The 12,336-nt window shown below is 54.1% G+C and overlaps 1 protein-coding gene across 1 annotated transcript in view; it reads right to left on the bottom strand.

Annotated features, from left to right (window-relative positions):
- The window catches only part of ELN (elastin), a 36,593-nt gene that overhangs the window by 11,038 nt on the left and 13,219 nt on the right, over nucleotides 1-12,336 (bottom strand). Inside the window, exons 5-18 of the mRNA XM_030932009.1 lie at nucleotides 12,229-12,264; nucleotides 10,771-10,863; nucleotides 10,415-10,492; nucleotides 10,281-10,331; nucleotides 9,516-9,563; nucleotides 8,143-8,214; nucleotides 6,593-6,622; nucleotides 6,043-6,114; nucleotides 5,089-5,130; nucleotides 4,604-4,663; nucleotides 4,246-4,299; nucleotides 1,458-1,538; nucleotides 1,312-1,371; nucleotides 6-33 (exon numbers count right to left, since the gene is read on the bottom strand). Coding sequence (XP_030787869.1) covers nucleotides 6-33; nucleotides 1,312-1,371; nucleotides 1,458-1,538; nucleotides 4,246-4,299; nucleotides 4,604-4,663; nucleotides 5,089-5,130; nucleotides 6,043-6,114; nucleotides 6,593-6,622; nucleotides 8,143-8,214; nucleotides 9,516-9,563; nucleotides 10,281-10,331; nucleotides 10,415-10,492; nucleotides 10,771-10,863; nucleotides 12,229-12,264 — 805 coding nt within the window. The remainder of the gene's footprint in view (nucleotides 1-5; nucleotides 34-1,311; nucleotides 1,372-1,457; nucleotides 1,539-4,245; nucleotides 4,300-4,603; nucleotides 4,664-5,088; nucleotides 5,131-6,042; nucleotides 6,115-6,592; nucleotides 6,623-8,142; nucleotides 8,215-9,515; nucleotides 9,564-10,280; nucleotides 10,332-10,414; nucleotides 10,493-10,770; nucleotides 10,864-12,228; nucleotides 12,265-12,336) is intronic.

A 12,336-nucleotide genomic window follows, 5' to 3' on the forward strand; every position in this document is an offset into this window, starting at 1 on the left:
CTGGCCCACCAGGCACTAAGCCTGCAGCAGCTCCTGTAGAAGAAAAAGCATTGTTCTCCTAACTTATGGGAACCTCAGAGGGGCTCCAAGGGTGGTTAGTAGAGTATGGAAGTGACAGTTGGTCCTGAGTGCACAACTGCAGGTGGGTTGACATTTCCTCTGCATGGATCCAACTCATCAGAGAGACACAGAGAGACTAAGAGGGTCCCTAAAGAGCTCCAGGGATTTGAATCTGTGGGCTGGAGGAATGTGATCTCTTTCTTTTTCTTTTCTTTTCTTTTTCCTTCCTCCTTCTTCCTTCCTTCCTTCCTTCCTTCCTTCCTTCCTTCCTTCTTTCTTTTCTTTCTTTCTTTCTCTTTCTTTCTTTTTCTTTCTCTTTCTTTCTTTCCTTCCTTCCCTCTCTTTTTTCTCTCTCTCTCTTTCTTTTTCCTTTCTTCCTTTCTCTTTCTTCCTTTCTCTCTTTCCTTCCTTCCCTCTCTTTTTCTCTCTCTCTCTTTCTTTTTCCTTTCTTCCTTTCTCTTTCTTCCTTTCTTTCTTTCCTTCCTGCCTTCCCCTCCCTATCCTCCCTTCCTTCTCCCCCTTCCTTCCCTCCTTCCTCCTTTCTTTCCTCCTTTCCTTTCCTTTCCTTTCCTTTCCTTTCCTTTCCTTTCCTTTCCTTTCCTTTCCTTTCCTTTCCTTTCCTCTGTCTTTCTGTCTCTCTTTCCTTTTTTATTTGAACGAAATTCTCACTTACCCAGGCTGGAGTGCAGTGGCATGATAAGAGCTCACTGCAGCCTTCAACTACTGGGCTCAAGCCATCCTCCCACCTCAGCCTCGTAGGTAGCTGGGACCACAGGCATGTGCCACTATGCCTAGATAATTTTAAAATAATTTTTGGAAAGATGGGGTCTCAGTATGTTGCTCAGGCTGGTCTCAAGCTCCTGGTTTCAGCCTCCCAAATTGTTGGGATTACAGGCGTGAGCCACTGCGCATAGCTAGAATGTGATCTATTTCTAAAACACAGTCAGAATTCCCTCCACTGGGCACCCACTTAGTTGATGCAGCAGACACCTGTGGGCCAGCCCTGGAGGGGATGGAGTGGGGGCAGCGAGGTCCCCTCTGCAAGGTCCTTTCCCTTTGCTGAGTGAATCAGGACAAAACAATAGAGATGGCATCTCAGGTAGAGTGATCAGAAGGAGCAAAGGTAAGGAGGCATGAACAATGCATATTTGGGAAGGGACAAAGACCAAGTCCATCTGGCTTTAGAGCTAGGGTCTCCAAGGTCCATGCAGGGGCCTGAGCTGTGGGCTTGCCACCCCGGCAGGCACTTACCGTACTTGGCTGCCTTAGCGGCTGCTGCTGCAGCTGCAGCTGCAGCTGGAGTCCCAGCACCTGAAAACACAGCCACAGAGGGTGAGGTCCTTGCCCTGTGGCCATCTCAAGGACACACCCACCCCCCCTGCTGGGACAGATGTTACCTGCGATGCCTCCGATTCCAGGAATTGCCCCAGGCGCAGCAGGAACACCGCCCCCTCCAACACCAGGGAGGACTCCAGCACCTGTTGAGATGGGGACAGTGCAATGTACTTTCCCAAGGACCCTCCTGAGGACAGGCAGGATGGCCACTTAGACACCAGCATTTTCACCAGTGCGATCTCATCCAGGAATGGGGCCCAGGTGTCTCCAGATGGGCCTGTTTGGGGAGGCCCCCACCTGACTCTACTGTTCCTTGACTCTCCCCCAAAGTGTCCATTTCAACACGCTCATTAAGGGACTTGCATGTTTTCAGACAAATCCCATTCTAATCACTGCCACATACTGAGAAACCACAAGTGGCCGCTCCCTGGGCCAGAGGGGCCCCTGCAGGAATGTTCAAGACTTCCTCTCCCTGTGTTCCGAAGATGCAGCCAAGTTTGTAATCCAAGCGCCTGGCCGCTTGGCTCTGGCAGCCCCTCACAGCCCCGCTCTCCCGCTCCCACATTCCAGCCGTCCCACCAGCCGCTGGGGCCAAGGAGCCTCCGGTGCTGGGAGGGGGGCCTGCAGGGCTTCCGCTGTGAGGCCCAGCTCCAGGCTTCTCCCCACATTCCCACTCTCTTGGACTGGTGGGGAGATAAGGAAAGGGCTTCCCTGGGGCTGAGGATGAAGGAGGACTTCAGCCCTAGTGGTCTGACCATGAGATGGGCACTACCTGGGGTGGGGGACAGATGCCCACTCCACTCACTGCACGGGCACAGGAACACCACATTCCATCTGCAGCCATGCTAGCCAAGAGCTCACTGGCCTGAGCAGTGAGTTAAAATTTTTATAGTACACATTAAATTGATACATAACTATTAAATGTTTTAAATGCTTATATATGCACCACCTAAAATTATCTTTCTAACCACCATGGTACCCATTTCCTCTGCTTGGCCTCCTCTTTCCTGTTTTAACCACATAGTAAGCTCCATCTTTATTTTTTAAGGCCTGAATCACACGTCACTTTCTCTGGGAAGCCTTTCCCCAAGTAGAAAAAAATGCCTCCCATTTCTTGACTCCCACAACAGTGGCTATATTCTCCACAAGAACTCTTGCTTGTTCCTGATCTCTGAGATGGATGTGTGGGAGGAGGCAGTGAGGGAGGGAAGGAAGGAGACATGGATGAACGCATGGAGGAATGAATGGATGAATGAATGAATGAATGAAGGAAGGAAGGAATGGATGGATGAGTGCATGGATGCATGGAGGAATGGATGGATGCATGCATGCATGGAGAAATGGATGGGTGGGTGCATGGAGGAATGGATCGAGGTATGCACGGAAGAATTGGTGGATGGATGGATGGAAGAATTGATGGAGGGAGTGATGGATGGATGGGTTGATGGATGAATGGATTGATGGATGGATGGATGGATATATGGATGAGTGGATGGATGGGTGGATGCATGGAGAAACGGATAGACGGGTGGATGGATGCATGGGTAAGTAGATGGATGGATGGATGAATGGATGGATGAATGGATGAATGGATGGAAGGATGGATGCATGCATGGAGAAATGGATGGATGGGTGCATGGAGGAATGGATAGAGAGATGCATGGAAGAATGGGCAGATGGATGGATGGAGGGAGTGATGGATGGATGGATGGATGGATGAGTGGATGGATGGGTAAATCGATGGATGGATGAGTGGATGTATGAATGGATGGATGGGTAGATGGATGCATGGAGGAATGGATGGATGAGTGGATGGATAGATGGAAGAATGGATGGAGGGATGAATTGATGGGTGGGTGGATGGATGGATGGATGGAAGGATGGATGCATGCATGGAGAAATGGATGGATGGCTGCCTGGAGGAACGGACGGAGGGATAGATGGATGCATGGAGGAATGGTTGGATGGATGAATGGGTGCACGGAGGAATAGATGGATAGATGATGGATGGATGAATGGAGCGAGGGAGTGATGGATGGATAAATGGATGGATGGATGAGGTGATGGATGGATGGATGGATGGGTGTATGGATGGATGGATGGATGGATGGGTGTATGGATAGATGGATGCATGGAGGAATGGATGGATGTGTGGATGGATGGATGGAAGAATGGATGGAGGGAGGGATTGATGGATGGATGAATGGATGGATAAGTGGATGGATGGATGGATAGATGGATGCATGGAGGAATGGATGGATGAATGAATGCATGGATGTGTAGATAAGTGGATGAATGGATAGATGAGTGGATGGATAGATAGATGGATGCATAGAGGAATGAATGGAGGGATGGATGGATGGATGAATGAACGGGTGAATGAATGAATGGATGGATGGATGAATGGATGGAGGGAGAGATGGATGGATGAATGAACAGGTGGATGAGTGGATGGATGGATGCATGGATGGGTAAATGAGTAGATGAATGGGTGGATGGATAGATGGATGCATGGAGGAATGGGAATGGATGGAGGGAGGGACAGATGGATGGATGAAAGGATGGCTGGATGAGTGGATGGATGGATAGATGGATGCATAGAGAAATGGATGGAAGGAGGGAGGGATGGAGAAAGTAATAGACAGATGGAAGGATAAATGGATGCACGGAGGCATGGAAGAATGGTTGGAGGGAGGGATAGATAGATGGGTGGTGTTGAAAATTTTGAGTAAATGGGGATAAGTAGGGGCCACTTTGGTCATTCATCTATGAGGCAGGCTCTCAATAGTAATGGGAATGGAGAGGCTAGGGGGCTGGAGGCCACCAGGTGGGGACTCCAGGGGCACTCACCCAACTTTGCTGCCGCTTTAGCTGCCGCTGCTGCTGCTGCCTGGGGGCCAACCCCTGGGGGAGGGGAGCAGAGGGGAGAGACGTTGAAACAGTGCTCCTGTATCTCCAGAGCCCACTTGTTTCCAGTCCTGAGAGAGCCAATCCACTGACATGCGGGTATATGTGGGGGCTTCAGACCTGGAAGAGGCTGACGGAGCTGCCCCACCCCTCCCCCCAGGATCCTGCTGCAGGTTTGCACCAGGGTCTGGATGCAGGGTGGGCTGCTCTGCTTTCAGGAGAGAACCTCACCCATCCCAGGGCTCTGGAGCCCCGAAGATCAGTGATCCCTCGGCTGGAAGTAAGGTGAGGCTTTCCTTACCTGTCCCGGTTGGGTAACCAGCCTTGCCCGCTGCACCAGCCACTCCTCCGGGCCCATAGCCTGCAAAACAGGGAGGCTCGGTGGTTATCTGTGCAGACGTCACCACTGTTGCCCTCCCCCTCCCCCTGCCCTGCCCTCGGGGCCCAAGCTGTCCTGAGTCTGCACCTGTCACCCCTAGCCAGAGTGAAAACAAATACAAATACGTGTATGGAATTGTTCTGTCCATTTTACAGATGAGGACACAGAGGCTCAAAGAAGGAACACAGCTCACCTAAGGTCTCATTATTGATAGGTGGGAGGGCAGGGATGGAGACCCATGCTGAGTGCAAAGTCCATGCCCTTTCCTTCTGAGATTCCCACTCCAAGACCCCAACCCTGCCCCAGCGAGGTGCTCTCCTGGCCCAGGGCTGGAAACACAGCACCCTTGCTAGGACCCTGGAGTAGGAAAGAGCTGGAAGCCCACAGTCTAGAAGGGTCTCACTCACCGAAAGGTAGTTTCCCCGTGCTGTAGGGCAGTCCATAGCCACCTGGAGAGAGGACGGAGCAAGCTCAGGGGCTTCCCCATGCCTTGCTGGGCTCCCACCAACCTGGGTGGACAGATCTGCCCCCACAGGTGCTGAGGCCTGAGACCTCCCACACCAGGGTCCTGAGCTGCTCCCAGGAGAGCAGACGTGCTGGGTGGAGGAGGCAGAGGACACTTCTGCCCCGGGGCCCGATGGAACACCCATCCCCCTACAAATTCAAGCCCCATCATGTCCCTGGAGTCTGAGTATTTTCCTTACACCCCCTCCTCAGTGGAAAGCATCTCATTGTCTAAGCTGATTGCAGAGGTAGGGGCAGGAGCACGAGTGGGTGGATGTTAGAGGGATCTTTCCAATTAACCATGTTCCTTTCTATCAGCATAATAGCTTCAGATCGGAGCTATGGGTCTCTGTGCATGAGCGTGCGTGTGTGAGTCCAATATCTGCAGACAACTTTCCCATGCTCTCCTTGGCTGGTGACCATATAGGGGCTTCAATACCCCTTCCCTGCTACCAGAGACACCTGTACCCAGGCTGACTTCTGTGCAGGCAGGTGCAGTGAGTGGTGCATTTTTTCTTCTTCTTCGTGTTTTCTTTTTTTGGAGACAGAGTCTCACTCTGTTACCCAGGCTGGAGTGCAGTGGCGCGATCTCAGCTCACTGCAACCTCCGCCTTCCGGGTTCAAGAGATTCTCCTGCCTCAGCCTCCCCAGTACCTGGGATTACAGGTCTGCACTATCACACCTGGCTAATTTTTGTATTTTTAGTAGGGACGGGGTTTCGCCATGTTGGCCAGGCTGGTCTTGAACTCCTGACCTCAAGTGATCTGCCCGCCTTGGCCTCCCAAAGCGCTGGGATTACAGGCATGAACCACCGCACCCGGCCGAGTGGTGCATCTTGAATCATCCCTCTGACTTACCGGGCAGCTTGGGGGCCTTGATGGGGTACCCCAGTGGGACTCCAGGTTGCTGTACCCCAAAGGGTCCAACTCCTGTGGGATTAAAGAGAGCAAGTTCTGGTCCCAGTAGCCCCTTCCAAACCCTCCGCCACCCACTCCACTTTCTGCTCAGACAGAAGGAGCTTGCTACAGCATCCAGAAACCATCCTGCTTCGAAGGACTCCCTGAATCTCCATCATGGGTCAGTTGAGAAACTCCCAGCAACAGGCCACTTCCTCCAGGAAGCTGCGGGATTCTCTCCCTCCTGGGGCCTGGGCCCCAGTTCGGGCCTGTAGCCCTTGGCACAGGCTGGCGGGTTTTCTGGACTCCTTTGGGCTTTGGGCTGCTATGCCAGCGGAGGCAGCAGGCCTGGGATGGGTGCCACTTTGTGCTACAGCCACTGCAAGGCCTGGCGCAGCAGGCACGGGGGAAATTGGGCAGGCTTGGATAGGATCTTGGGTGCCCAGCCCCTCCCAAGGTAAGAGCGTCTGCCTGGTTGGCCACCCTGCTTCTCCCACCAGCCTTGCCTCACCTGGGATTCCAGCCAAAGCTCCACCTACACCTGTAATGATAAAAAGCTGTCACTGCAGCCCTGGCACTGTGGACACTGGGCCAGACAGTACCAAGGGGCCAGGAGGCCCAAGGAATGGCCAGTTCTTCCCAGACCAGTCCTCGCATGCTGCCCTCACACGAACTCTGGGGTTTCTTTTTTTGGAGACAGAGATTCGCTCTTGTCGCCCAGGTTGGGGTGCGACAAGATCGCAATCTCAACTCTCCGCTTCCCAGGTTCCAGCAATTCTCCTGCCTCAGCCTCCCAAGTAGCTGGGATTACAGGTGCAGGCCACCACACCCAGCTCATTTTTGTATTATTAGTAGAGACGGGGCTTCACCGTGTTGGTCAGGCTGACCTCAGGTGATCCACCCACCTCGGCCTCCCAAAGTGCTGGGATTACAGGTATAAGCCACCGCGCCCAGTCTTTTTTTTTTTTTTTTTTTTTTGAGACAGAGTCTTGTTCTGTTGCCCAGGCTGGAGTGCAGTGGCATGATCTTGGCTCACTGCAGTCTCCGCCTCCCAGGTTCAAGCAATTCTCCTGCCTCAGCCACCTGAGTAGCTGGGATTACAGACATGTACCACGACACCTGGCTAATTTTTGTATTTTTAGTAGTGATGAGGTTTTACCATGTTGGCCAGACTGCTCTTGAACTTCCGACCTCATGTGATCTGCCTGACTCGGCCTCCCAAAATGCTGGGATTACAGGCACCTGGATTACACTGCACCTGGTTTTCTTTTCTTCTTCTTATTTATTTATTTATTTTTTTGGAAACAGGGTCTCTCTATTGCCCAGGCTGGAGTGCAGGGGCATGATCTCAGCTCACTGCAACCTCTGCCTCCCAGGTTTGAGCGATTCTCCTGCCTCAGCTCCCAAGTAGCTGGGACTACAGGTGCATACCACCACACCTGGCTAATTTTTGTATTTTTAGTAGTGATGAGGTTTCACCATATTGGCCAGGCTGCTCTCGAACTTCTGACCTCAAGTGATCCACCCACCTCGGCCTCCCAAAGTGCTGGGATTACAGGCATGAGCCACTGCATCTGGCCCTCTTTTCTTTCTTTCTTTTTTTTTTGAGGGGGGAACAGGGTCTCTTTCTGTTGCCCAGGCTGGAGTGTAGTGGTGTGATCACAGTTCACGACAACCTTGATCTCCTGGGCTCAAGAGATGCTCCTGTCTCAGCCTCCTGAGTAGTTGGGACCACAGGTGTGTGTGACCACGTCTGGCTAATTTTTTAATCATGTTTTTGTAGAGGTAAGGTCTTGCTACGTTGCCCAGGCTGGTCTTGAACTCCTGGGCTCAAGCGATCCTCCCAGCTCAGCCTCCCAAAACACTGGGATTACAGGTGTGAGCCAGTGCGCCCAGCTACACGCTGGTGTTTCTCAGCACTAGGCTGCCCAGGGCTGGAACATAAAAGGTGTCACCCAGAGGGCCCTGAGCCAGTCCAGGATCCCACCCCATTTCACACCCAGGGCCAGAAGGTGGTGGGAGAGTCCCCACCATCAGCTCTCTGTCCAGACAGCTGCATACCTGGAGCCTTGGGCTTAACTCCTGTTCCAGTGGGAACTCCAGGGAGCACCCCCACACCGGGGAACCGAGCTCCTGCCGGGGGACAAAGCAGTGAGCATAGGAAGGCAGGCCTTGCAGGCCCTGCTGGGAACCCCTCCCCTCCTCAGGTCCCCCAGCTGACCTCCCTTGGGACCGACTGTCAGCGACAGGCACGGCTCACGGGGTGGGTGGAGAAAGGACCTGTTTAGTGCTGACTTTCCTTCCCTGTCTGGCTCAAGGTCAGAAGATCTGAGTTTTAATCCTATTTCCCAGCCATGTGAGCTTGTGCCTCAGTCAGCCTCATCTCTATGCTGGAGTTAATCACAAAAGCCGTCTTGACCACCCTCCGCAAAAAAGGTAAAGAGAGGGACAGCTGCTGGGTGGTGCCACTCGCCCGTAGACTAGGGAGGCCCATGTTCTCTGGGGCTCTCGTTCACAACCCAGGCCCCCAAAGCAGCCATCCAGCTACAGCTGGGACCATGCCAGCGTCTTCCACCTCTCCCGTCTCCCCTGGGGCTGGGCAGCCTTGGCTCTCGGCATAGCAGGGGAGAGAGGGAGGAAGGACCACTCTGTCAGCAAATCCCACAGAACAGCCTAAATCTGGGCTTTTGGGGGAATTCAGGAGGTCACATGTTGGGTGGGGTGGTCAGGCCCTGGCAGGGGAAACGAGGGTGAGGGGCAGCTCTTTAGGATCTCCTGCAGGGCAGACTCATTGGGTGGCCCCCTGGTGACTCACAGCTTTTGGGAAACAGCTGGTCACTCTGGGGTCTGTCCTCGGGGGCCCACCTCGGGCTGTGATGATGGTCTGTGCCTGGGATCAGGGCTTGGGTGGGGTGCAGGAAGGATGATTGACCTTTAGGGGATGGACGGACTGCCAGGGACCTTATGTCTGTTAGCCTGAGCTTTGGTGTTTGGGCAAACGGCTCAGGTCAGGACCCAGGGCTTCTGGTGGCCTCTGCTTTTCGGGGAGGCGAGGTGGGTACTAGGGAGGTTGAGGGGGTTGCTTTTCTGTTTCTTTTGCTTTTTCTTTGTTTTGAGACAGGGTCTTGCTCTGTCACCCAGGCTGCAGTGCAGTGGCGCCATCATAGCTCAATGCAGCCTGGACCTCCTGGGCTCAAGCAATCCTCCCACCTCAGCCTCCTGAGTAGCTGGGACTATAGGTGCACACCACCATGCCTGGCTAAATTTTTTTGTAGAGACGAGGGTCTTACTATGTTGCCCAGACTGGTCTCAAACTCCTGGCCTCAAGCCATCCTCCTGCCTCAGTCTCCCAAAGCAACGGGATTACAGGTGTGAGCCACTGCGTCCTGGCTGCTTTCTTCCTATACAGTCCCTGTTTCCCTCCTTGCCCTCACCTGTACCTGGGAGCACTCCACCTGGGTATACACCTGGCAGCCCCACACCTGTGGCAAAAGAAAGCAAAGTTATGAGCAGTAGCTCAGCCTCCAGGGATTCCCTCCTCGGCCCTCCCCACCCAGGCAGCTCCAAGGCCCTCAAACCCACAGCCCCTTGCCCGACAGGGGCAGCCAGGGACAGACGTGGGGTGGCCACAACCCTCCTCCCACGAGTTTCGGAAGTCATCTGCAAACTCTTCGGTGTGTGGATTTATCTCTGTCTCCTGGAGCCTGTTTACATGGCTGGGCCAGCCCACCTCTGGCTAACAGCTTCCAGATGTCCCTCCCTGCTGTGTAGACTCAGGCAGTCTTTTGTTTAACCTGAAGTCACTTCCTAAAGGGCTTGGTTCGGCAGAACGAGTACCAGATGGGGAGTCAGAGGACATGGGGCTCCCCTAGCTCTGTCAGGACTTGCTGCAAGCCCTTCCACACTGACTCGCTTCTTTGAGCCTCAGTTTCCCCATCTGTCGCCCGACAGCCTGCCACAGAGCCCGTCTCTTTCTACCCCAAGATCCTGGGAGAAGGGCCCAGGAAGTAGGCCAGGCCCCTCCTCCCCATTTCACAGACGCAGGCACCACACTTTGGGCCTGGCTAGTTTCTCTGCCCGACTGAAGCCAGGCCCTGCCCTTCCTCCCCAAGTGCAGTGGCGTGGAGAGGGCTCTGTTCCTCCCTGCCCTCTGCCCCTTCCTGCCCTCTGTCCTCCAGCCTCAGGGATTCCGCACTGACCCGGCACTTTCCCAGGCTTCACTCCGGCTCCAGGCTGAGGAACCACCGCACCTGGCACAGAAGGGGCCACATCAGAGTTGGCTCCACCCAGGCCTGCAAGCTTGACCCAGGGAGTTCGGGGACAGCCATTGTACCTGTAGACACTCCTAAGCCACCAACACCGCCAACGCCACCAATGCCACCAACTCCTGGGACACCACCAAGCCCGGCGCCTGCAGAGCCAGGATAGGTGAGGCATTGCACAAGGAACAGTGGGGAGGCAGAAGGGCCCGGGGCTGCATGCTGAGGGCCTGGCATTGAGGTCTGGCCCCGTTACTAACTTGCCTTCAGACTGGGCACAGCTAGTTGCCTCCCTGAGCCCCAGTAGATTGCAGCTAACAATCCCACCCACCCAGTTCCCAGGCCTGAGTTGAGGGAAGGTTCTTTGCAAAGCGGAGGGGCCCCATGGAAGCCAGAGGGCTTGTGGCATGCCCCAAAGAGCACCACTCACCAGCCTTGGCAGCTTTGTAAGCTGCAGCAGCATCAGCCACTCCTCCAGGCACCAGAGCCCCCGGAAAGGCACCTGCAGGGAAGGCGCCGAGCCCTGCGGAGGGGAGGATGGGGTGAGGTCCTGAGCTACCACACCCATGAAGACTCCTACACTCTGGCCCTGCCTGGCTGTGCCCCACTCAGGAACCATATTGGAGGCTCTTCTGCTGTCTGCCAGACATCAATGCCTGCAGGACATCTATGTGAGCACTGCTCACCAGTACTGGATTTTTTTTTTTTTTAAAGACAAGGTCTCACTCTGTCACCCAGGCTGGAGTGCAGTGGTGCGATCTTGGCTCACCGCAGCCTCAACCTCCCAGGCTCAAGCAATCCTCCCATCTCAGCCTTCTGAGTAGGTGGGACTACAGGTGCATGCCACTGTGCCTGGCAATTTTTTTTTTTTTTTTTGGTATTTTTGTAGTGACAGGATTTCACCATCTTGTCCAGGCTGGTCTCGAACTCCTGGGCTCGAGCCATCTGCCCATCTCAGCCTCCCAAAGTGCTAGGATTACAGGTGTGAGCCACCGTGCCTAAGTACCATAACTAGATTCTGTGCTGAGGTTAATGTGTCAGACAGCTGTGACAAAACTGTAGGGCTCTTTTTTTTTTTTTTTTTCCTTTAGAGATGGGGTCTTGCGGGCAGGCACGGTGGCTTGAGACTGTAATCCCAGCACTTTGGGAGGCCAAGTGAGTGGATCACTTGAGGCCAGGAGTTCGAGACCAGCCTGGCCAACACGGCGAAACCCTGTCTCTACTAAGAATACAAAAATTAGCTGAGCGTGGTGGTGTACGCCTGTAATCCCAGCTATTTGGGAGGCTGAGACACAAGAATCACTTGAACCCGAGAGGCGGAGGTTGTGGTGAGCTGAGATCGAGCCACTGCACTCCAGCCTGGGTGACAGAGTGGGACTCTGTCTCAACAACAACAACAACAACAACAACAACAACAACAACAACAACAACAGAGACGAGGTCTTTCTCTGTCGCCCAGGCTGGAATGCAGTGACATGATCATAGCTCTCTGAAGCCTCAGCCTCCTTGGGCTCAAGTGATCCTCTAACCTCAGCCTTCCTGAAAACTGCATGGATCTTTTGGGATCAAATTTCCCCACCCACCCCCTCTAGAATGCCTTCCTGAACCCCTGCTGAGTTAAGTGACTCCCCTGGGCTTCCTTGGTCCGTGGGGCTTCCTCCATGCAGCCTTCACTACTATGTTATAAAGGAACCCAGGTACTCAGCTGCCATTTCCTCGTGTCCTGGGCAGCTGCTTGGGGCAGGTGGTATCAGCATCAGTCCCCATCAGTGCCCAGGACGGAACCTGGCCTGTACCCTTGTTCCATGACTGTGCTTCATGCCAGCCCTGGGTTGAGCTCAGAGTCTGGTCCCCACAAGGGGCATCTTGCTGGGGTGTCAGTACTCACCTGCCCCAAGGCCAGTGCCCGCAAGCCCTCCGGGACCTGTGGATAGGAAACAGAGACAGGAGTATAGGCAGCATTCCCAGGCCCAGAGTGGGAAGGGTCTCATGGAGT

The sequence above is a fragment of the Rhinopithecus roxellana genome, chromosome 6 (genome assembly GCF_007565055.1).
Source record: "Rhinopithecus roxellana isolate Shanxi Qingling chromosome 6, ASM756505v1, whole genome shotgun sequence".
NCBI classification, from domain to species: Eukaryota; Metazoa; Chordata; class Mammalia; order Primates; family Cercopithecidae; genus Rhinopithecus; species Rhinopithecus roxellana.